General features: G+C 36.0%; 1 protein-coding gene across 1 annotated transcript in view; it reads right to left on the bottom strand.

Moving 5' to 3' along the window:
- The window catches only part of MKLN1 (muskelin 1), a 202018-nt gene that overhangs the window by 42735 nt on the left and 133888 nt on the right, over positions 1 to 25395 (bottom strand). The window contains exons 10-12 of the mRNA XM_052638533.1: positions 25145 to 25357; positions 17691 to 17912; positions 14719 to 14848 (exon numbers count right to left, since the gene is read on the bottom strand). Coding sequence (XP_052494493.1) covers positions 14719 to 14848; positions 17691 to 17912; positions 25145 to 25357 — 565 coding nt within the window. The remainder of the gene's footprint in view (positions 1 to 14718; positions 14849 to 17690; positions 17913 to 25144; positions 25358 to 25395) is intronic.

Genomic DNA, 25395 nt, shown 5'->3' with positions numbered 1-25395 from the left:
GTAGATAGTTCCAGAATGGTTTCAGCAATTCAACCAAATAATAATGCTAGGTTATCATTCTTAGAATTCTCTTGGCTTTCCATTCTTTTCAAGTTGCCAGTACCAGCTCTAAGCATCACATTGTTTTATACAGTAGTCAAACCAGAGAGGGAAAGGACTCTTTCGGCATTTGTTTTCTTCTGGAAAATAGTTTTTGCAAGTGTCCTCCTGGAGCCTTTCCTTGTGCTCATTGGCCAGAACTTATCATGTGGAAGGCAGGGAAAATGAAATAATCTGGCAAAGGATAAAAATGACTATTTTAGAATAATCACTATTCAACTCCTGGGGTTGGGCAACTTGTCAGTAAACAAAATCATGGTTTGGAGCTAATGATTATAGGGTAGCAACTGACAGTGTCTGCCACATTCTTTTCTTCTAAATCTGGGACATTTGAAGTTTTGAATGAGATCCTACTCAGTTTCAGTAACAGCTCCAGTTTAAAACTTCTACTATTTGCTTTCATTGAAATTGATTTATTGTGTTAGTTTTAGGTGTACAGCACAGTGATTCTTTTTTCTGTAGATTATATTCCATTATGTGCTCTGTGCTCAGTCATGTTCAACTCTTTGTGAGTCCATGGACAATAGCCTACCAGGCTACGCTGTTCATGGGATTTTTCAGGCACAAATACTGGAGTGGCTCACCATTTCCTTCTCCAGGTAGTCCATTATGGGTTATTATAACATATTGGGTACAATTCCTTGTGTTATACAGTAAATCCCTGTTGCTCATGTGTTGATAAACAGTAGTTTGCATCTGTTAATCCCTTATTCTTAATTTGTCCCTCCTTCCTCCTCTCTTTAGGTAACCAGAAGTTCATTTTCTATATATATTCATTTGTATTATTTTTTTAGATTCCACATACAAGGGATTATATATTATATAGCATTTGTCTTCTTCTGACAAGTCACTAATCATTATATTCTCTAAGTCCATCCATGTTGCTGCAAATGGGAGTATTTCATTCTTATTTTATGGCTGAGAGGAGCCTGGTAAGCTACATATAGTCCATGGGGAAGCAAAGAGTCAGACACGACTGAGCAACTAACTCACAAAAATATTTATACACACACAGACACAGTGAGCCATCTTCTTAGGTCAACTGTCTGTTGACAGGCACTTGGGTTACTTTCATGTCTCGGCTATTATAAATAGTGTTGCTATTAACATCGGGGTTCATGTATCCTTGCAAATTAAAGCTTTTACTTTTTCCAAATATACACCCAGGAGTGGAATAGCTGTATCATATGATAGTTCTATCTTTAGCTTTTAAAGTAACCTCCATATTGTTTTACATAGTGGCTGCACTGATTTACATTTATACCAACAGAATACAAGGGTTCCCTTTCCTCCACATCCCCTCCAACATTTGCTACTTGTATACATATTGATGATAGCTATTCTGATAGGTGTGAAGCAATACCACACTGTGGTTTTTGATTTGCATTTCTCTAATAATTAGCAATGCTGTGAATCGTTTTGGGCTTCCCTGGTGGCTCAGACGGTAAAGAATCAGGAGACTTGGGTTTGATCCCTGGGTTGGGAAGATCCCCAGAAGACGGAAATGGCTACTCATGTCAGTATTCTTGCTTGGAGAACTCCACAGACAGAGGAGCCTGGCAGGTTACAGTCATGGGGCTGCAGAGTCAGACACAACTGACTAACAGCCAGTTAGCCATCAGAATGTCTTCTTTGGAAAAATTTATATTCAGGTCTTCTGCCCACTTTTTGATTGGGTTGTTTTTCGACACTGAGTTGTATGAGCTGTTTGCATATTCTGGATATTAATTTCTTGTTAGCTGCATCACTTGCAAATGTGTTCTCTCATTCCATAGATCATCTTTTCATTTTGTTGACCATTTCCTTTGTTGTACAAAACCTTTTAAAATTTCATTCAGTTCAGTCGCTCAGTCGTGTCCGACTCTTTGCAACCCCATAAATCGCAACATGCTAGGCCTCCCTGTCCATCACCAACTCCCGGAGTTCACCCAAACTCACGTCCATCGAGTCAGTGATGCCATGCAGCCATCTCATCCTCTGTCATCCCCTTCTCCTCCCGCCCTCAATCCCTCCCAGCATCAGGGTCTTTTCCAATGAGTCAACTCTTCGCATTAGGTGGCCAAAGTACTGGAGTTTCAGCTTTAGCATCAGTCCTTCCAATGAACACCCATTAGGCCCCATTTACTTTTGCTTTTATTTCTTTTGCCTTGAAAGTAATCTAAGAAAATACTGCTAAGATGTATGTCAGTGTTGCACCTATGTCTTCTAGGAGTTTTATGGTGTCATCATACATTTAGGTCTTTAAACCATTTTGAGTTTATTTCTGTATATGGATGAACTTGAGTTTATTTTTGGACAAGGGAATGTTCTAATTTCATTGTTTTACACCTAGTTGTCCAGTTTTCCGAATACCACTTGTTGAAAAGACTGTCTTTTCTCCACTGTATATTCTTGCCTCATTTGTTGTAGATTAACTGACCATAAGTATGTAGGTTTATTTCTGGGCTTCCTTTCCTGTTCTGTTGATCTGTTCTGTGTGAATACCATGCTGTTTTGATTACTGCACTTTGTACTAGAGTCTGAAGTCTGGAAGGGTTATACTTCCAGCTTTGTCCTTCTTTCTCAGGATTACTTTGGCAATTCTGGGTCTTCTGCAGTTCCACATAAATTTTTGGATTTTATTAAAACTATTATTTTATCTGAACCTAGGTTTCTACTACTCATTATTTGCTTTCTGTAAAATTCCAACTAGCTTTTGACACCCAACAATGTAGTATTCATTAATCTATCTCAACTGCATGAAGTTACAAAGAATTCATCTCATTGAATAGAGCAAACGTAACTGGTTAGCTACTGGTGGATAAAGTTGTTTCTGTATTTCTTAACTCTTGCAAACAATGTCACATTAAGTATCTCTGTATAACTTACTTTTATGCATCAGTACATGTGTGAGCAGGGTGAATTCTGGAAAAAAATGCTTGGTCAAAGAGTATATGTATATTTTATTAGATAAAAACATTCAATGAGTGATCCTTTAATTTACATTTTAAAAATTATGAATGGAGCTGTGCATTATACAAAAGTAAATCTGTCAGCTACTTGAGTTGTATTTTTCTTTGAACTATATCTAGTTCTATCATTTGTCACTGTTCTACTAGAAAATTATTCCTTTAATTGATTTGTAAGAGTCTTTTGTTTAAAAAATAGGACATTAACCTTTGTCTCAGTTTCCAGTTTGTCATTTATCATTTGATATTTAAATATTTTTATATATATAATTTTTAATTTGCAAAAAATCAATCTCTCTTTTTTTTTTTTTTTTACAGCTTCTGGGTTTTCTGTCATGGTTGGAAAGGCTTCTCTATCCTAAATTATTAAAAGCAACTAGACTTATATTTTTATTTGTTAAGTATAAAACTTGAGTGTGCCCAGAATTTTTTTTGTGATATATAGACATCAATTAGAGTCAGGATTTTGCTTTTTGCTTGTCAGGTCTTAAGTGACATCTCAGTATCATTTACTGCATAATCTATTTTCCTTCTCTGACTGGCAATGCCACTTTACCATATACTAAATTCTCATATGTAATTAGGTATATTTTATAGTGTCTGCTGCATTCCATTCCGTTAATATGCACAAAACTATAGCTTTCTAAATACTTGGTAATATTATATTATCTTTCATTTTCAAAACTATCTTTAGTGTTCTTGAATGCTTCTTTTCACAGGTGAACTTTAATTCACATTTACTATCAAATGACCTAAGTTTTATTTTTTCACTTTTGGCTGCACTGGTTCTTTGTTGTTTTATGCAGCCTTTCTCTAGCTATGGCAAGGGTGGCTACTCTTCATTGTGGTGCACAGGTTTCTCATGGCAGTCGCTTCTCCTGCTGTGGAGCACAGGCTCTAGGAGCACGGGCTTCAGCAGCTGTAGCACACAGGCTCAGCAGTTGTGGCTTGCAGGCCCTAGAGCGTGGGCATATGGGCTTAGCTGCTCTCAGCATGTGGAATCTTCCCAGACCAAGGACTGAGCCCATGTCCCCTACACTGGCAGGCTGATTCTTATCCATTGCTCCATCAGGGAAGTCCCATATCACCTAAATTTTATATTGAAAATATGAAATACCTTTATAAGCTTATAACTAGCAAAAATACCCCTGCAAGAGTGAAAGGGGGAAGTTATGGAAAGTTATTACCACCAGTAATGTTGAGAAGAAAAAAAGTACATAATCCAGTTTATCAGAATAATGGCACACCTAATATAAAAGATGCTAAACAGAAAGCAATGAAGTCTAGTTACATTAAAAATAGGCACTCTCATCTCCTAGCTCAGTAACTAATCTGTGTAAATGACAGCAAAACATTAGTTTCAGAGTCTTCTCTACACTGCCGAACTGGCCTTATTTAGTTAACTGTTAAGAGTAAAAGGGTCAAAAATATAGGAACTTACACACACACAAAGATTAAAGAAAAACAAAACACCAATGTCAATAAGCACATTCCAAGGCTGAAAATCAGTAGATTTTGCATTTAAAGTTTTCATGAAAATGTTTATAGATAAATCAAATCTTGCAGACATGACTAACACAGCCCTCATTTTTTATTTTCACAGCCTGATAACGGCAAAAAGGAACAAAATTTAACTGTCAAACTTTTGGAGCTAGATGACGAGCCTTTAAGATCAACTGGTCCAATCCCCTGTTTTCAGATGAACAATCAGGTCCAGAGAAATTACACAATTTTGCCAAAGCTACAGAAGGATGAGTGGCAGACCCAGATGAAGAAAGATCAGATCCTCTGATTCTGAATTCACTATTCTTTCAATTATAACAAGCTGCCACTATGGTTAGGACAGAATGGTATAAACACTGGCAGATGTGGGAAAATAGAGTCGACAGAATTTAAGGAACACAACAAGTAAACACACTAATTACTATAGAATAGGAACTAGTTTGTAAGAGTTCTGTATCATCAATGCCCTATTTAGTATCTGGCAAATGTTGAAGACACAATATATGCTTGTTACCTTGAATAAAAAAAACAGATATGAGAAAGTAGTTCCATTATTGTCAGCTGAGTTTCTAGAGCAAACCATAAAGTTCTGGTTGTGTGACAGATCTTCTAAACATAATTTTCAATTAGTGTTAAACAGAGCTTACATATGGGAAGTCTGCTAAACCCCCTGTGTTCACAGACCTATTGCCAAAAGTTATGCAGAAATAAACTCAAATTTTTGATGCGCTGAATTTTGATGTAATTATGTATGTGTTAGACACAATACCAGTAAATCCTTTTTTCCTAAGCAGCTGTCAATCCACTGATTTAAATTTTAATTTCCTTCTAAGGAAAACACAAAACTGTTATACTCTAGTTAAAAAAATTAGAGTTGAAAAAAAAAAGAGTTGATGTTTCTTTAGGTCTTAAAATGCTAAATCTGAGTTAATTCATTTAAGTCATTATAAATAGCAATCATTTAAGATTTTACAGTATTTGATACAATAAGAAATTATAACAAGAAGCAGTAATTTTACAACTAGATATACTATCTCTAATTGGTGGTCTCAACAGTTCATACAAATTTCTATTATGACTGTAAACAATCCAATTTGAAGCTCACATAAAAGCAGTTTTCATCAGATAACTCATATTACTGAATCACAGAAACATAGCAATTATGTGTTAAGTCCATCTCAAATTATACTAATTAACTATAATAAAACCGGTTTAGAAGAACAGTTAATAAATAGAATGTTTAAATAAACTATAGAGCATCCATATAATAAAATTGGTATTTCCTAAGGATATTTAATAATATAGAAGTTTAAATAGTACTGTGTCTTATCCTTAAAAGGACTTTGAATGGCTTACAAAGTACGTAATTATCTAACAAGATAAAATTAAAATTTAAACAGACTTCTAAAAATCAGCTAAAAGTAACTCTATGGGAGGACAATACATACACCATAGTTCTGACCTGAGGTCTTCTAATTGGTCTAACTTAAGCCAGTGAAAAAAATTTTAGACTAGGAGTACTGAAAAGATTGAATACTCTTTAAGAAATCCTGAATAAAGTCTGTGTATTTCAGTAGGTTTTTTTTTTTTTTTTGAGGTTTTGAAAAGCAGAGTCAAGATTATACTGCCAGATGAATATTCAGAATCATGTTAACAACTAAGGTTGAAACAATATGCTCTAATCCCTAACCTGGGTTTGAGGAGTTAAAGAATTTCAGGAGACAATGCTCTATAAGCTAAGATCTGAAAGATGAGCAAAAATCAGCTACACTTTGGAGGTAGGAGGAAAGAGTGACTTAGGTAGGGAGAACACTATGGGAAAAACCTCAGAGGCATGAAAAATATGCCATTGATAATTAATATTCAGTGGTCATGAAAAAAAGAATTGGTGGCAAGGTGAGGGTGGATATCAAGAATGGGGAACTAACTAAGCTGAGGCATATTGTAAAGGAATCTGTGAGTTAGGCTGAGTTTAGACTTAATCTGAGGGCAAAGAAGAACAATTAAAAAAAAAAAATCTTAAGCAATGGAGAGAAAAATGATCAGGTTTCTATTTTTAAAAGATTTTCTGGGAATCCTGGGGTGGTCTAGTGATAAGGACTTGGGGGCCTGGGTTCGATCTCTGGTTCAGGAACTAAGATCCCACAAGCTGTGTCACATGGCCAAAAATAAGGGTATTTTCTTCTCTTATTAGTACTAATCAAAAGGTAAGGTGTTAATCTACTATTTTTTTCTTCCCTATGCACAACTATAAGATCCATGAAGTTAGAGCTCTTATTTATAGTTTTATCCCTAGTGCTTAGATTATCTGGCACCTAGAACATGACCAAAAGGTATTTGTTGAATAAATGTTAAAGTATATGGTTCTGTACTTAATTGGTAACACTGAAACAGTTGCATTCTGCTCAAAGTGTGAAGAATGGGTTAGGGGAGGGATGGGATACACAGGAAGAAGAATACTAGACACATAGGTCAAGCAGGTGCTGGCAGTCCAAACTAGTGAAATAGCAATGAGAACAGAGAGAAGATGGAGGTAAAACTAATATGACTTGATTACTGGATAGATCAATGAACCTGTAGGCAGTATTGACATACACTTGTGAAAACTGAGGTACCCAACAATAACACCAGCTCAAACTAGTGTCAATCCACTTCTACTCCTAGAGTGGCTTTGGGTCACTTATAGACACGTAAAGTAAGGCTTAACATTAAGTAACCTGTCCATGCTTACTTGATTAAAGACTGAGATAGGCTCTGGAGAGCTAGAAGAGTGATTCTTAATCCTGGCCACTATTTAGAAGTCCCTCTTAAGGGAGGAGTGGAGGATGCACCAAGAAGACAGACAGAGAGAAAAAAGGAGACTTAAAGAAGGGAGCAGAGAAGGGAAAAATGGAAAGGAAGAGAGAGGAGTAAAGGAAGGAGGGATGGAAGGAAGTGACCTAAGGAAAGGAGAAAGGAAGAGATGGAAAAAACAAGAAAGAAAAATGAAAAGAAAGTAATTTCAGTTTCACTCTAATATGCCAGCAGAGCCACTGAGGTTTCACAACTCCAAGTAGTAATGGCAACAGTTTTAGGCAGGTTCTAACCAGATGCTCAACTCTGCCATAAAAATCTTCAGTTAAAGGATGTACACATAGCCTGTTGTAACATAACCTTTGGACAATGCAATTTACAGGCATACTGTCAATATTAAACACTTGGAAAATGTACATTTAGACAAAAGAATGATATTTTCAAAACTTTAATCAGATCAAAACCCTAGCATTCATTTTCAGCAACATGGATGGACCTACAGATTATCATTTGAACTGAAGTAAATCAGACAGAGAAAGACAAAAATCATAAGATATCACTTACATGTGGAACCTGAAATACGACACAAACAAACTTATGTACAAAATGGAAACAGGCTCACAGACAAAACAAACTAATGGTTACCAAAGTGGAAAGGATGGGGATGGAGGGATAAAGTAAGTTTTTGGGATTAGTAGATACAAATTACTATATGTAAAATAGATAAATAACAAGGTCCTACTGTATACTATAGAAAACTTTACATTTAGTATAATAAACTACAATGGAAAAGAATCTGAAAAAGAGCATATATACACACACATAAATATGTATACACACATACTCAGTTCAGTTCACTCGCTCAGTCGTGTGTGACTCTGCGACCCCAGGGACTGCAGCACGCTAGTTTCCATAGTATGTGTGTATTCTTGGCAAGAGGTGGCAAGAATACGCACATACTATAGAAAATTAAATCAATTGTATGCCAGAAACTAACAGAACACTGTAAATCAACTACACTTCAATTAAAACAACAACAAAAAAGCCCTTAGCATTAAACCTTTCGATAATCTTCTATATTTTTTAGGGGAAAAAAGACCAAATTTCTTGTATTTGTATTGTACAAGGCACTGAATAATCAGACTTAACTATTTCTCCAACCTCACTTCACGTAACTTGTCTCACCTTTGATATGCACTAGCTCCCTCTGCTTTGGGAACACATTAAATTCTTTCCTGCTCTGAAATCTTTGTATATGCACTTCCCTCAGTTCGTAACACAGTTCTTCCTAACTCTCTGTTTCTTGTCTGAAATCTTAAAGATTGCCTCCTCGGAAACAGTTTCCCAACCTATTCTATCTAAGTGGGTCCTCTCATGTTACTCACTATTATAGCATTCAATTTTTTTTCTTCACAGTACTTAGAAAGCAAGCGTAGGTCTCTCTTCACTAAAATGAGTCCTTTGAGAGAAGGTATCTTATCCTCTAGTCCACAGCTATGAACCTAAACATACTTAGCATACATAAGGCACTGAAATATATTGGGAGAAAGGGGGGGAGAAGGCCAAACTTCGATGTTAGTAGATGATCAACAATTACTATTAAATTAACAAAAAAACTTGCTTGCACTGTGGGATAATTCACCACAAAGCAATAAAAAAATTAAAGAACCCATAGCAATATTGGTGATTTTCATCTTATAAATGTTGATTAAAGCAGTAATTAAGCAATAAATCCACTTATCTTTTGGTAATAAAACCATAATGACAAAAATATACCACAATTTAATGTAAGTTTAAAAACACAACTGTCAGTCACTCAGTGGTGTCTGACTCTTTGCAACCCGACGGACTACAGCACACCAGGCTCCTCTGTTCATGGGACTTCCCAGGAAAGAATACTGGAGTGGGTTGCCATTCCCTTCTCCAGGGACAGAATATAAAACTGTGCTAAATTTTATAAAATAAATAAGCTTAAAAAGACTAGAAGGAAATACATTAATAAAATTTTAACAGATTATGTCTGAATGGTTTGATATAGTTTCTTTTTTACATCTTTCTGTATTTTTCAAATTCTCTACAACAAGCATATTATTACTCTTATAATCAAAACAAAATTGAACAAAAAGAACAATTATGGCCATTCATTGCTGGCCTTAAAGTTAGCCATAGCAATGAATGAAATATATTGACCAATTCTGCAAATTACTAAATAATAATAATTCATTTTTAAAATATTCAAATGATAGTCATTAAAGCCTATTTATTGTCATAGTGCATTTTTTTTTTGCTCAGTCTTTATCACTATCACTTTGCCACTTTTTCCTTTTAATCTTGGGGAGTACTTCAGGATGGTCAAGAAAAAAAAAACGAAAAAACCTTTGCACTTCAAAAAAACAAACAAAAAACCTTCTTTGCACCTCAACTTCTAAACCCTGGCTGTATCATTATCTAGTTGTATATTAATAAGACAGTACTTCACTAAGTTTAATTTTTCTCATCTAGTAAATGAGACTAATACTACCAATTAGAACTATTTATGAAGTTCCATGCTTAGTAACTGGCATTTAGGGTCTAAATAAAGAATAGCCATTAGAAAATCAACTCTGAATATTCATCAGAAGGACTGATGCTGAAGCTGAAGCTCCAATATTTAGCCACCTACTGTGAGGAGCCGACTCACTGGAAAAGACCCTGATGGTCAAAAGATCGAGGGCAGCAGAAGCAGGTGGCAGAGAATGAGATGGCTGGATAGCATCATTTACTCAACGGACATGAGTTTCAGCAAACTCTGAGAGAGAGTGAAGGACAGGGATGGCAAGCTGCAATGCATGGGGTCACAACGAGTTGGACACGACTTACCAACTGATCAACTATAATCCATCAGAACATTACTTACTAGATACATTATAAGCACTCTGAGAGACCATGATCATCTAGTTCCAATGTATCCCCAGTCTAGCATGAGCCAGCATGTAGAAGTTTTTAATACATACCTATCGAATCAATTACTATTTTCACTACCTGTTTTTCAGGCAGAGCTGCGTCAGAATTGTAGGGGATTATTATTCCATCTTTCTAGTAATTTTAATGGAAAACTAGATTAAGTTCTAAAAGCTAGAGGAAATCAAAGATTAAATCATATACCTCCACATTATCCTATGGTAGTAGAAAATAAATGAGTAAACAAGATAGAAAATTTTAGACATGATAAATAATGTTATTAGTCATTTCTTAGAATATTTCGTTCTATGGAATTTCAGTCCATGGAATTCTCCAGGCCAGAATACTGGAGTGGGTAGCTGTTCCCTTCTCCAGGGGATGTTCCTAACCCAGGTCTCCCTAACTGCAAACAGATTCTTTACCAGCTGAGCCACAAGGGAAGCCCACTTCTTTCCAAAGTTTTACATTATACCAGCACCTACTGACTTCTTGCTATAGTAGATGAAGAATTTTACTACCTTGATGCTATCTTCCCACTAAATTTTATCCCAATTTTTGGTTAAATTGATTTTAGCTTTTGCATTATTATGAAGAGGGGAATACTGCTCATTGTAGAGCCAAAAACTGTACTATGATGAGGTCTGCTTTTTAAAAATATTTTCTTTTCCTACTGTGTTCCTATCCTCTTACATCAGATATTTTTTACCGATTAATACCTTTTATATTCCAATTGTTCAAACATCTATTTAGTCTACTTTTATCTTTTATCTACTTTGAGTCAACTTCACTTTTTGGTGAGGAGGAGAGGTCTATTTTCCTACGTCCTCCTGTTCCAATATGAACTGGGTGTTCATACATTTGTTGTGCAGGTGTCATGTTGGGATGGCCCTTCATTGCTTTCCTGTGTTAGATTCTCTTTTCCTCAGTTCTCAGAGTGTTTTCTTTTTAACTACTTTTACTCCCTTTTGTTAGTATATATGTCGTACTAACTTCTGAAAAAGAGTGCATAAAAGATGATCATTTTTTAAATCTTGTGTGGCAGACACTGTTAACTGCATGATCCAATGGCCATTTCCAAATCCCTTACTCTGTATACTATACAAAGGCTGGAAAAGCTAAATGCTTGCTTTCCCAGACTCTCCTGAAGCCATGTTTCATAGTTCCAGTCAATGAAATGTCAGTAGGGAGCTTTCTGGGCACATTTGGCTCTCCTTCCTTTTTTCCTATTTGGAAGGAAGGCATGATGTTAGAGGTGTGTCAGTCAACTTGCCACCATGAGGTTCAGTTCAGTTCAGTCGCTCAGTCGTGTCCGACTCTTTGCGACCCCATGAATTGCAGCACGCCAGGCCTCCCTGTCCATCACCAACTCGAGGAGTTCACTCAAACTCATGTCCATTGAGTCGGTGATGCCATCCAGCCATCTCATCCTCGGTCGTCCCTTTCTCCTCCTGCCCCCAATCCCTCCCACTATCAGAGTCTTTCCCAATGAGTCAGCTCTTCGCATGAGGTGGCCAAAGTACTGGAGTTTCAGCTTTAGCATCAGTCCTTCCAATGAACACCCAGGACTGATCTCCTTTAGGATGGACTGGTTGGAGCTCCTTGCTGTCCAAGGGACTCTCAAGAGTCTTCTCCAACACCACAGTTCAAAAGCATCAATTCTCTGGCACTCAGCTTTCTTTCTAGTCCAACTCTCACATCCATACAAGACCACAGGAAAAACCATAGCCTTGACTAGACGGACCTTTGTTGGCAAAGTAATGTCTCTGCTTTTTAATATGCTATCTAGGTTGGTCGTAACTTTCCTTCCAAGGAGGAAGCGTCTTTTAATTGCATGGCTGCAGTCACCATCTGCAGTGATTTTGGAGCCCCCAAAAATAAAAGTCTGACACTGTTTCCGCATCTATTTCCTATGAAGTGATGGGACCAGATGCCATGACCTTCGTTTTCTGAATGTTGAGCTTTAAGCCAATTTTTTCACTCTCCTCTTTCATCAAGAGGCTTTTTAGTTCCTCTTCACTTTCTGCCATAAGGGTGGTGTCATCTGCATAGCTGAGGTTATTGATATTTCTCCCAGCAATCTTGATTCCAGCTTGTGCTTCTTCCAGCCCAGCATATCTCATGATGTACCCTGCATATAAGTTAAATAAGCAGGGTGACAATATACAGCCTTGACGTACTCCTTTTCCTATTTGGAACAAGCCTGTCGTTCCATGTCCAGTTCTAACTGTTGCTTCCTGACCTACATATAGGTTTCTCAAGAGGCAGATCAGGTGGTCTGGTATTTCCATCTCTTTCAGAATTTTCCACAGTTTATTGTGATCTACACAGTCAAAGGCTTTGGCATAGTCAATAAACCAGTTAAAAATAGAAAAACATATGAAAAAGAACCTGAGAGCATTTATGACATTTCTTATACATCAGTCCCAGATTATCTACATCTAGATTTCTCATCCTGTGAGACAAAAGATTCCCGATTTGTTTAAGCCATTCTCTTGGTTTTCTATTATGTGCAAACACACACATACCCCACTGATAAACCTGGTATATCTGAAAATATCATTTCTTCCCTCATTTCCTTGGTGTTTGGCTAGAAATAGAATTCCAGGTTGATGATAATTTTCCCTCAGAATTTTTAAGACCTTGTTTCCCCCTTTAGCTTCCAATGCTGCTGAAATTTCTAGCATTCTAAGACCTGTTTCTTTGAATGTGACCTCATTTTACACTGGTAGCTTTTCAGATATTCTTTTCATGACTGATATGTAAAATTCCACAATGAGCAATGATGTGTCATCTGATTGAGAAGGGTTTGTTTTTTTAATTCAAAGTACTGACATCCAAAAGGGGCCGTTTATGATCTGCAGACCAACACTTTTCAGTTTAGGGAAATTTTCTGTTAGTCCTTCATTTTATAATCTTGTCTCGCACATTCTCCTTGCTCTCCATAGTTAGAGAAACTCTAATTAGTTTAACACCAGACCTCTTACACTGATTTTCTAAGGTCCTTATTTTCTCCAGTTTCTACCATCTCTGTCTCTTTGTCTATTTCTCAGGAGATGTCTTACTTCTTCTACATTTTAACAAAATTTATTTCCAAAAGGTCTTTCTTAGTCTCTGATCTTTCATTGTATCCTATTATACTGCTTTATGGATGCAATATCCCTTTCTCTTAGAAAACCGATCTTGATCATTAACTGACAGTTCATTTACAGTGAAGAAATAAAATTTAACTGAAAATAGCATTTATACAATGGGGAACACCGCAGGGGAACTGGGCCATGAAAGTAACCACTGTACTGGGGGCTAGCCAGAAAGATCAGACATCTTAGTGGAGGCCGGTACCCCAAACAACTATATCTGGAAATCTTTTCTATGACACCACATATTTCCTCTAGAGAAGGTGATACTAAACTTTTGTAGGAGACACATGCCTAGAATCCTAACAGCAGGGAAAGGGTTAGAAGTTCCACTATTCAGTACATGGACTTAATTCTATTTTACACCCTGTTCTCTCTTCCTTCACAGAGCCTATATTTCTCCAGGATATGAAATTCTAGCCTCTGCCCAATAGGAAGTATGGGGGAAGGATCCTGAGGGTCAAACTGCCTCGCATGTACTTTTTTATTACAGTGTTATCTTTTTTTAAAAAAACTCTTCCTAAATATAAGCAACTATTATAAATATATATATAATAAATAGTAAAAGGAAAAGCAAAAACAAATAGATAAAAGGAAAAGCAAGCTAATCTAATTTCTTACCCTAATGCTCTAATTAGGCACTTTAAAGCACTGAGTCTTAAACAAATATCATTATTCTGTGTATACTAAATGCAGGCAAAGTGACTACTAAGCAGGGTAACTATGTAAGTTTTCTAAAATAAGAAACTTTTGAGAATGAATGGGACACTATTAATAATTATGTATAAACTGGGATTATTTCAGGCAAACTAATCACCTTATTATCAGGAGAATAACTTTCTGGATGCTGAGAATATAAAGTTATAAGGCATTACCAATGAACGATGTGAAGTCTTCCCTCAAGAACAAAGACATACTCTACTATATGTGTCTAACATATAAGTCACCTTAGCGAAAATGGAAGGCGGAAAGAACTAGCAAATATAGGATCATACAGTTTTCAAAAGGTATTAATTCTTATAATCACCCTTAACAAGCACACATATAAATAATCTCTTTACAAATTTGCATATTGTCTTTCTGTTAAAGGGAATCATCATAATAATAATTCATATAGCATTTTTAAACAGGTTGAACTAAATAATTTAGCTGGTAGAGACTTTTTTCCTCTTATTCAGAATTACTTTGATTAAGCAAATGGGAAAAGCATTAAGAATGGTTAGAAAGAAAAGCTAATGGGTTATAGTCTTCTACCTGAAGTAGAATTAAGACATGAGAGAAGAATCACTAATTGCGTTTACCCATTCCAGAGTCTTTCTTGGTACCATCTGATATTATGTCTACATGATCAGAATCCACATCATAACTAAAGAAATCATTCAAATAGGTCTTCGATCGCTGGCCACCAAATACATATAAGCAACGATTTTTCTGTAAAATTAAAAAAAAAGGGAAAGAAGAAAAAAAAGTCATTTTCACAAAGAATTCAGAATAATTCTTTTAAAATTTAAACGTCTAGAGAAGTAATTTATGAGTGATTCCATGTAATGAAGTACTTACTGTACTGGTATAAGGTGGAAAAGGAAGCTCTGCATATACTGCTAAGGGATAATCGCTAGGATATCCTACTGAAGTAAAAAAAAAAAAAACCCCCAAGGTGCAGAGTAATGCATATAGGGTGCTACCTCTGTGTATGGAAGGAGAAAAAGGAACGTGTGTTGTGTTTGTTTCTTTCTTCAAAAAGAAACAAAGGAAACTAGTAACAACATAATTAGCACAGGGAAAGGAACAGAACAGAAAGACAGGGAAAATAACCGTATCTCTCCAACAGCATAATGACAGTTTTGCCTTGAGAACTATGTAAATGTTTTTCCTTAATTAGAAAATAAAAGTAAAAGAAAAAATAATGTCTGAAATTTGGAAAAAAAAAAAAAAAGAAACAAGTAAGCCTATATACAAAACCTATATACAAAGATACAATTGGACAGAGACACATGATTATGCAGACAAGTAGTAGTATTTCTAGTGATTTTAATTCTCTCTTTTTGACTACCCATCCCTAGTGGGCTATATCCTAAACAGAAAAATAATCAGAAAGAAATCTTAAATGGCATTCAGTGAATCTATTAGTTTTGCTATCCAGTAAGCTATTATAGAAAGAGCAAGTAACATATCATCAGGAAGTAGGATTTTAACCATAAAGTTTCACAAAAACAAAGATATAAAATTTTAAATTCTATAATCTTAAATTTAACTTGGATATATCAGTATAAACTCATGATTTTTTTTTCTCTTACTAAAAAAGACATATGTATATATATGCGTGTATATATGCAAAGGTATACTAGGACATGGGTACTCCCACTGGTCAAAGATGGAGAAAAATTAGGGAATCAGAAAGAATAATGACAGCAAGTTAAATACATCAAATACATAAAAATCCATGAGTTTATAATAATACTTATGAAAAACTCATTGGTAAATTTTGGAGCCTCAGCTCATTAAAATGAAAAGACAATAGAGGAAAAGAATCAAAATATTTATATTACCTATCCTGTGTGGTTTACATATTAGAGTAGCCAATTAGTTAATGAGGATAAGTTTTTATAGCAGAATCAGTTAATAAATAAAGAAAAAGGTAATTAGAAAAATGACCACTCATCAAACACTACTAAAATCTAGTCTATGACTATAGACTATAGTGACTGCTAAAACCATTAGATAAAAAGTTGACAGGAAACTTAATAACTGATCAATCAGGTTGATAATACCTAAACCCACCTGAACAATTTTAACACCACCAAAGTTGTGACAGCTATACATTAAATGCTCTTTATATTTTATAATCGGATCAGCTGTGAAGTATACTTGCAAGTCCCCTTTTGGCCCACCCAAAAAATGAGAGGAATCTAAAATTAAGCCTCCGAATCTAAATACCAGCTCACAGGAAATATGGAAAACAGAGGATCATGTTAAATGACACTATAATAAAAATCAGTCAAACTGAGAACATGGGAAATTCCAAGGCACACATGAGACTTTCTTAAACAAATAAGCAGTATACAGAGGGGGGCAAAAAAAGGAAGGGCGAGTATTCTCATGGATTAAAAGAAATTTAAGAGCTATTAACAACCAAATGAAATACACAGACCTTTTCTGGATCCTGACTTTATAAACCAACTATGAAAAGTATTTTTCAGCATGGCAGGGGAAAAATGAGTGCAGTATTAAATGATATAAAGAAATTGCTTTTACTTTGGTTGGGTTTCATAACCATACTCGGAGAAGGCAATGGCACCCCATTCCCATACTCTTGTCTGGAAAATCCCATGGACGGAGAAGCCTGGTGAGCTGCAGTCCATGGGGTCGCTAAGAGTCGGACATGACTAAGCGACTTCACCTTCACTTTTCACTTTCATGCATTGGAGAAGGAAATGGCAACCCACTCCAGTGTTCTTGCCTAGAGAATCCCAGGGACGGGGGAGCCTGGTGGGCTACCATCTATGGGGTCACAGAGAGTCGGACATGACTGAAGTGACTTAGCAGCAGCAGCATAACCATACTACAATTATGTTTTTAAAAAATCTTTATGTTAGCAACACACTGTGGTATTTATAGTTGTAATGATATAATGTCTGGAATTTGCTTTAAAATACCCAACACAATAAAATTTAAGAATAGACATAGAAAAATAGTAATTGTTGAAACTGGTAAATAAGTACGTAGGAATTTATTATACTGTTCTGTCCACTTTGGTATATGTTAAACATCTTTCATAGTATATTTTTAAAGTTTTGTCCATAGCAGGAGCCCATGTTCTCATTATAACACTTGAAAAAATTAAATGTCTCTATGCTGGTTTTTGCTGATAAATTCTAATTCCAATTCTATGAAGTCAATTCTTAATTCTTTGCACTTAATGGAGAGTAACAAAAGAGAAAATAAGAACAGATAATAAAATCAACCTTCCAGATACTAAGAGAAAACAGTAAGTAAAAAGCTATGTAAGAAAGAGAAATAGCTACAACACATAAACAGTGAAGTCAGTCATAAAAATGCTGAGATAACTACTTAGGAATTATTAGGCTGATAGGAAATATACTTAGCAAACAGTTCACCAATAAAGGTAGTTTTGTTTTTCCTTATCATTGTCAACACTTATTCATTTCTAATGAAAAGTTTTGCTCTCTTACTGAAGAATTAGATTGCATCACTTCTCCTATTGAGAGACACATGACAAAGTAACATAAGACAATGTACAGAATATTCTTACTGAGTGGAAGAGCATGCAGTGTCCTATCCGAGACTGGATATCCTCAGGACCAGCATTACAGGAGTCCTCTCGAAGAAGTTTCCAGGTTTGACATTGACAGTTGAAGGCAAACAATCCACTGAATTGTGGTTCACTGGCTCTGCTGTCGTCTACACTGCCATTACATGTCAAAATCCTACCACCAAAGGTGTAGATCATGTGTTTTTCTGAGTCCATACACATCTACAGAACAAGGCAACAGGTTGAATAGCTTTAGACTGTTCCTGTTGTATGAGTTAAAATTAAACCAATGTGTGCAGTTTTAGAATCTAAAAAAACTGAATATTGTCTTAATAATACCAAATACCATCCCTGATTATTATATGCACTTATTAATTTATATTAAAATCCTGCTCTGCTCACTACATGGAAGAGATTCAGGATCGATTTCAAAATAGGTTGAAATCGATCCAGGTTTCCTCTTTTTTTCCCCAGTGAGAATAAAATATGTTGGGTTAAGGAGTTTTATGCTTTCTCAAGTTGCATAATTTTTACCAAATCAACCAAAAATAATTTAGTTATTGATTTAATACTGAACATATTCTGCGGGTAAACCATGATCATATCCTCCTTATAAAAACTCCCTTTTTTCCATTCTAGTTCGTGCATGCTAAGTTGCTTCAGTCGTGTCCGACTCTTTGAGACCTTATGGACTGTAGCTCGCCAGGCTCCTTTGTCCATGGGATTCTCCAGGCAAGAATACTGGATTGGATTGCCATGCCCTCCTCCAGGGGATCTTCCCGACCCAGGGATTGAACTCACATCTCTTATGTCTCCTGCATTGGCAGGGCAGGTTTTTTACCACTAGTGCCACCTGAGAAGCCCTTTTCATTCTAGGCAAGCATTCTATTCCTCTTGCTACCATTTAATAAAAGAAAGGATATGTGAATAAGAGTGATGTAGCTTATATCATTTTGCATTTATTTTACAAAATTCTCCCAGTTATGTTTTTACCAAAACAAACATACGAAAAGACATTTGCAGCAATCCATCTTTGGGCTGACTTCTGTGGTATGATGAATCTTGCCTCTTTTTAACACAATATGTAAATTTAATTTTCTTTGAGGTACGTCAAGCAATTCATCTTCAAAAGCCAACCCTGACTCTTCCATTCTTTCAACTCAAGATTGTTTTTACAAAAATATCTCTGGGAAAACAGCCACTGGTCACAGGACAATAAATAAGAAACAAATTCTATTTCAAAGAATACATAAGTACAAGTTGGTAATCAGAGACTGAATATAAGTGGCATTTATGCTTAAGTAATAAATTGTATACATAAAACATCTATTTTTTGTTGTTGCTAAAGCACAAATACTAGGCAATATATGTTCAGTTCTCTCCTCCTATCAAACTACTTCTGCTGTTTATCTATTTCTGGTATTGTTTTTAACCAAAAAACTAAATAATAATAAAGCTTATTTTAAAATTAGTATTTCATCTTAAGAAGAAAGGATTCTAGTCTAGCACCTCCAAATCTTTATCACTAAAGATTCACTCACTTGCCCAGGTTTCTGGCAGACTTCTATAAATTAAGATGAAAATCTGTAATTCCCAGGGGTGAAATCTTGGGGAGCACAGTTCAAAAACTATGATGTCAAAGTTTTCATGTCCCTGGCACTCAGAAGAAAAGTGATCCTATGCTTGAATCTTAAATGATTATATCATGAAAAGCAATCCATTATATCCAAGCAGTCCAACTATATCATGAAAAGCAATCCATACATTGCTGAGGGACACATATAATGTGAGCGCATTTTCATTTTCTTAAATTCACAGAGTCATACTCATTTTGTTCAGTCTCTGTTATCTAGCCGTTATGGTTCTACTTCAATATGACAACAAAGGGCATTTCTCTTTCCTTTGGGGGATATTTAACTTTCTTTTTGATATGGCTATTCTCATTTGTTATCAGAGAAGCATAAACATCTTTATTTGGTAGCTCTTTCTTGCACAGCAGGCCAAACTCAAAGACAGAGGAAGATACTGCAGTAGCTTGACGAGTCTTTCTCATATCTTAGAACAAACAGGACACAAAATAGAAATAATTTTATTCCTTTAGCTTGGGTGTTCCCTGTAAGACACCTAGTTTCAGTGAGGGCCGATTATCAGATAACAAGTTTTAATCACTCCAGAAAACTCTGCTGTTCATCAGTTTATGGTTTCAATTTTTTATCTCTGAAAAATGTTTTGAAAATCCAATGGCTTATTCAACTATGCAATCCACAGTATCTCTTCCCTCAAGAAATCTTGAGTCTACTCTGTCAGGACAGATATTTAATTTCTAAAATCAAATAAATAATGGATAGCCACTTATTCCTCACATCTATCCCCAATTGTCCTTTAATTTGAAAGTATCTTATTTTACTTTATCACATGAACACAAGGTTGGCTAGGATTAGGGTAGGTTCAAAATTAATTTCCTCCTCACAAAATCTGAAGAAACTATTATAAAGCTTTCTAAGTAGTGTTGTCCAACCCATTACCCTACCTCCCAGCCACATCCAAAAATCCTCATGTTAAATTGATTCTTGTGCATGTTATGCATTTGTGACCCCATCGACTGTAGCCTGCCACTCTCCTCTGTCCATGGAGTTTTCCAGGCAAGAATACTGGAGCACATTGCCACTTGCTCCTTCAGGGGGTCTTCCTGACCCATGGAACAAATCCAAGTCTCTTGTGTCTCCTGCATGGGCAGGCGGCTCCTTTACCACTAGTGCCACCTAGGAGTCTGACACTTACTACTCTCGAAGGTAACCAGTTTTTTCTCTGTAACTTATAGGATTTTCTCTTTCTTGATTCTGAAATATCATTAAGGAAGTTATCTAGGCAGGGATACTTTTCACTTATCCTGATCTTTACTAGGAATTTCTTTCATTCTGAAAAGTATCTTTCTTCAGTTCTGATAATTTTCTTCATTTTTACCTTGAGTGGGGTTTTTGTTTTTTGGCTTCCATTCTCTTTCTAGAACTATCAGGTGCATGTTTGAATTTCAGGTCCTTTTGTTTAATTTTTCTCTCATAATTTCAGAGAGAAACGTAATAATTTAGTAACCATTTAGAGGTGAGGATGTCCACATTGCTTTTTAATCTATTTACTGAGATTTTTAAATTTCACTATCAAATCTTTAATTGATAATTTTTCTATATATTTCCTTTTCATGGATGCAATGGCCTCCTGAATTGCTCTAATCACTTAAAGATGTCTTCAGTTCACACTACAAGCTGTTTTTAAGTCTTAATTTGTTGAGTTCAGTATCTCTTGTCTCGTAGTATTAAATTATCTTCAAATATTTGGATTTGGGCATTACTGTTTTAGCCTTCTTCGTATCTGAGAACCCCTATTCATCTGCCTGTTGCATATACAGTCTACCTAAGGGACTGTGTAGGGCAAGACGAGACATAACGCTGTGAAGGGTGCTACAGCAGCTCTCCAGTGCTTTATCTGTCCAGCTCCAATGTCCACACTGAACACTTGACCTGTTAATAATGACCACAGTCCAGCGTGACTCAAACTGGAAACTGTCCAGCTGTTTCATCCCCAGTTGATCATGTGCTGTTTGCCCCAAAATACATACTGTGAGACTCCAGTTGCTGCTGTCTTATAGCTTGTGGTTTATTTTCGTTGGATCTAATCCTACCTGCTTTCTAACTCACAGGAATTCCCTCAAATATTTTAAGTTCCCTAAGGGCAATCCTTCTTGTTTTTCTACACAATTACTGACGTATTCTCTTGTCATTTCACAGGATGCTGGGCAGGAAGATGGTAAAAGTGCATGTTCAATGATCCACACCGGCCCAGGGAGAATGTCAGTAAGCCAAGATCTGCAATCTTGTGACTGAAGTTCCTCTTGTCATTTCTTGATTAGCTCATTTTACATTTTCCAGTACTTTATGTCAAGTCCTTGGCTCATACTGTCTTTTCTTTGAAAACCTTCTAGATACTGTCTCTTAGCACTGAATGTAACTGTAGAGAAATCTGATACTAGTTTTGTTTCACCTCTGGATTATTTTGTCTAATTCCCCCAAAATGGCTTCTTTATCTTTGAAATTCAATGTCACTAATATATTATCACAGTTGAATTTTTTAGAGTTGAATGCCTAGGGCAATTTTCTCTGGCTATAACACATCCTTTTACACTATGTGCAATAGGTTTCCTTCTTGAGGAAATTCTTCTTGAACTTTATGTATAAATATTTCTTCTGTTCCACTGTTTTGGTTTTCTTCTTTAATGTGTCCAACAATGTATACGTTGGCTCTCTTTTTCATGTCTTTTCCGTCTATACTTTCCTAGCTAGCTGTTATATCCATACTTGCTTTCTTTATCTGCTTTTTGTATTTCTTATGACCCTTTATGTTCCTTGTAAACTAGTGAATTTACTATATTTTTCTTCAATTTCTTCCCTGAGATTTACCAGGCCCAGTTTCACCTGCTTTGATTATTTGGCCATCTCATCTGCATTCTTGAATGTATGCCTTGTAGTTTTCTTCAGAGTTTCAAGTTTCATTAAGTCATTTAATTTATGTTAGAATACTGGAATATAATTTTCATCTGCCGTTAGCATGAAAGAAAGCTGCTGCTATTGTTTCTACTTTCACTGTTTTCCTTTAGAGTACTTCACTAAAGATCTGTTTACTACTGATTACACTGTTTACTACTTATTAGTTTTTCATATTTAAATAACATTTAAATATGGTTTCCCATATTTAACTGAGCTGAATTTCCCTGCACCAGATAATATAAGGTTCCTATGGAGGTATGATATTCTTTCTCAAGGACTTCCTCCTCTATTTCTAATGAATTGCATGGCTTCTTCAAAATATGGAGCTTCTGTGAAGCCATGTTTTCTCTAACTGAATCTCATCTGGCTTAGGGGGCTCTATCTTGAGCCTTGAGCTCCCCCAGTTCCTTCAATGGACATGCAGAACAAGCCACTGTCCCTACTTGTCATGGTGTTTCCAAACCTCTTACGGGCCTTGCTGGGCATTTTCCACATGGTGAAAAGTCAAAGTGAAAGTCGCTCAGTCGTATCCAACTCTCTGTGACCCCATGGACTATATAGTCCATGGCATTCTCCAGGCCAGAATACTGGAGTGGGTAGCCTTTCCCTTCTCCAGGGGATCTACCCAACCCAGGGATCGAACCCAGGTCTCTGACATTGCAGGTGGATTCTTTACCAGATGAGCCACAAGGGAAGCCCAACAATACTGGAGTGGGTGGCCTACTCCTTCTCCAGTGCATCTTCCCGACACAGGAACTGAACCCGGGTCTCTTGCATTGCAGATGGAATCTCCACCAAACTGAGCTATTGGGGAAGCCCCCATGCTACTTAACTGATTTCCTCATTAGCTGCAATGAGTTCAATTTCTGCTCTGCTCATGACACTTCCATTAAGATGTACCTCTGCTAGGCTTCCTCTGCATTCACAGTTCTCCCAATTAAACAGTTGTGAGCTTCAATACAGCTTCTGGGTATTCCAGCTGTTTCTGCTAAATTTACAAGGAATTGGGAGTTGTGGGTTTTCTTTGGCTTCTGGTTTTGCTGAATATGTGACTTGTCTTGTTTTTTTTTTCCTTTTTTAAAAATCTTTTTGTTTGGTTCTCATGGTTCCTGAAGAATCACACAAAGCAACAACATGGAAAGCTTCAGCACTAAGCTGCCACTATGTCCTTAGGAAATCTAAAAGTCTTTGAATTTTAATTTTTTTAATATGCTAAAATTGAAAATGGCAAAGTAATTTTTAAACATATCTTCAGGCCTCTAGCTTTCTCACGATCCTCTCAAATTGAATGTTAAGTGTCAAATCTTATGGTGTTACAAACTTGGGAGTCGGTTCCAACTCATAACTTTGAATTTGCGTGAAACAGAACAGAAAATGTATGCTAGTACATTATGTTAATTGTTCAAGGTCACAGAAGCAGCCACTGGCTGAATCAGCACTGCAATCCTGGCCTCTTCACCCCTAGTGTCCTGTTAATAACATCTAATGAGTTAAAAATGAAGCATTATTTAACAGAACCTAGGCTTCAGGGGACATTCTATTTAACCGAAGTCAGGAGAAACATAGGCCCACATGAGCACAACATATGCGATATCCTCAGTTATTCTTTTTTTCAACCTGTAAAAACATAAGCATCTTTTGGAAAAGATACTTGGAACAAACTGGAAGAAAATAAATTGTTTCCCTAATAACATTATCTGTTGATGTTCTATTTTTAAAAGATCAGAGCAAGTCTAAGTTTTTTGGAGTTCTTATTTTCTACATGAACAACACTGAGTATGTCAGCAGGAAAGTGCAAAGCTTTACAGAGCTGGGTAATGTACAGCCAGCACATGTTACAAATTCAATCTGGGGAGCACTCTCAAGACTAATGTTTTTTATTTTCCACACACCACATACTCGGTAGGCATATAAGGCACTCCCTTCACCATTCTCCTATAAAATCTACTTGTTAATATAAATACGGCAGGAGGAAAGTTTTAAAGAATTAACAAAAATTGGCAAAGAAGCAGTAAATAAAGACTTTGGTTTTAATGCCTAGATATTAGGCATAGATTATGTCATAAATTCTAGCACCACGCCCCAATTTCTCAAGTGCTGATATAATGCTTTGTTCATTAATAGTATAGATTTTTTAAAAAGTCTTTTTCTTCGCCATACTCCAAAAACTTTGGACATGGGCTGAGCCAAGCAAAACTGCCTACTGAATTCAAAGTGGTTACTATTTAGTTTGAAGTAGTACTGACCTAAACTGAACTGATACAAAATAAGAATTTAAAATAAAAAAAAGGATTCAAAGATAACAATGATAACAGGGATGATGAGAGCTATACACATTCTGATATTCAAATGGTTTATGAGACTGCTATATGTAGTCTTCTTGTTTACAACATCATTATATGACTTCTACTGGTCCTGAATTTAAACTTCATCTAGTACATGCCAAATTCTTATCTATCTTATACTGAGTTTGTGATTATATACAAAAGTGAATATACTGTACTTGCATTGGAAGAAACACTCTACATTTCAAATCCTTGAACTCATTATAAAGTAATTTAAAATTTTTCAGGAATGTAGAATAAACAATTTAAAATTTATTGTTATGATTTATGAATACCATAGAACTACATGGTAGTTCCTCACATGTATTGCTGCCTCTACTCTCTGTAAAGTTTTTATAAATTAACAACTGTGTTCCGAGATCTTATCACTTTATTTTGTACCAAATAAGAGAAAAAAAAATTTAAGGAATAACTTTAAACTACTGAAACAATAGTTTCTTTTATTATTTGTCATAGGTATTTGTGGTAGAAATCACTAACAGAAAACTCAGCATAACATCTGAAATTCGAACAGCAAGAGTGACTAAGCACTAACTAATTCCATCATATAGTTATCTATGCACCAAACCTGATGATCAAACACTAGTTTCGGTCCTCCATCAGCAGCAGTATCCTCACTGAGTAACATCCATGTGTTTGTGTCAATGTCGTAACGATAGAAATCACTTTTCAGAGATTTGCTGTTCCTCACAGAGGAATCCAAATAACGCCCCAAAGTGTAGATTTGCCTTCGTTGAATGTCAATGCACATTTTATGACATGATCTAGCACTAGGACCATTCTGTGGAGAGCAAACAAAAAAAAAAAAGGAAAGAAAGA

Source organism: Budorcas taxicolor, chromosome 4 (assembly GCF_023091745.1).
Source record: "Budorcas taxicolor isolate Tak-1 chromosome 4, Takin1.1, whole genome shotgun sequence".
In the NCBI taxonomy this organism is placed as follows: Eukaryota; Metazoa; Chordata; class Mammalia; order Artiodactyla; family Bovidae; genus Budorcas; species Budorcas taxicolor.
Note: the sequence above shows the minus strand (reverse complement) of the source record. Positions and strands in the feature narration are given on the sequence as shown.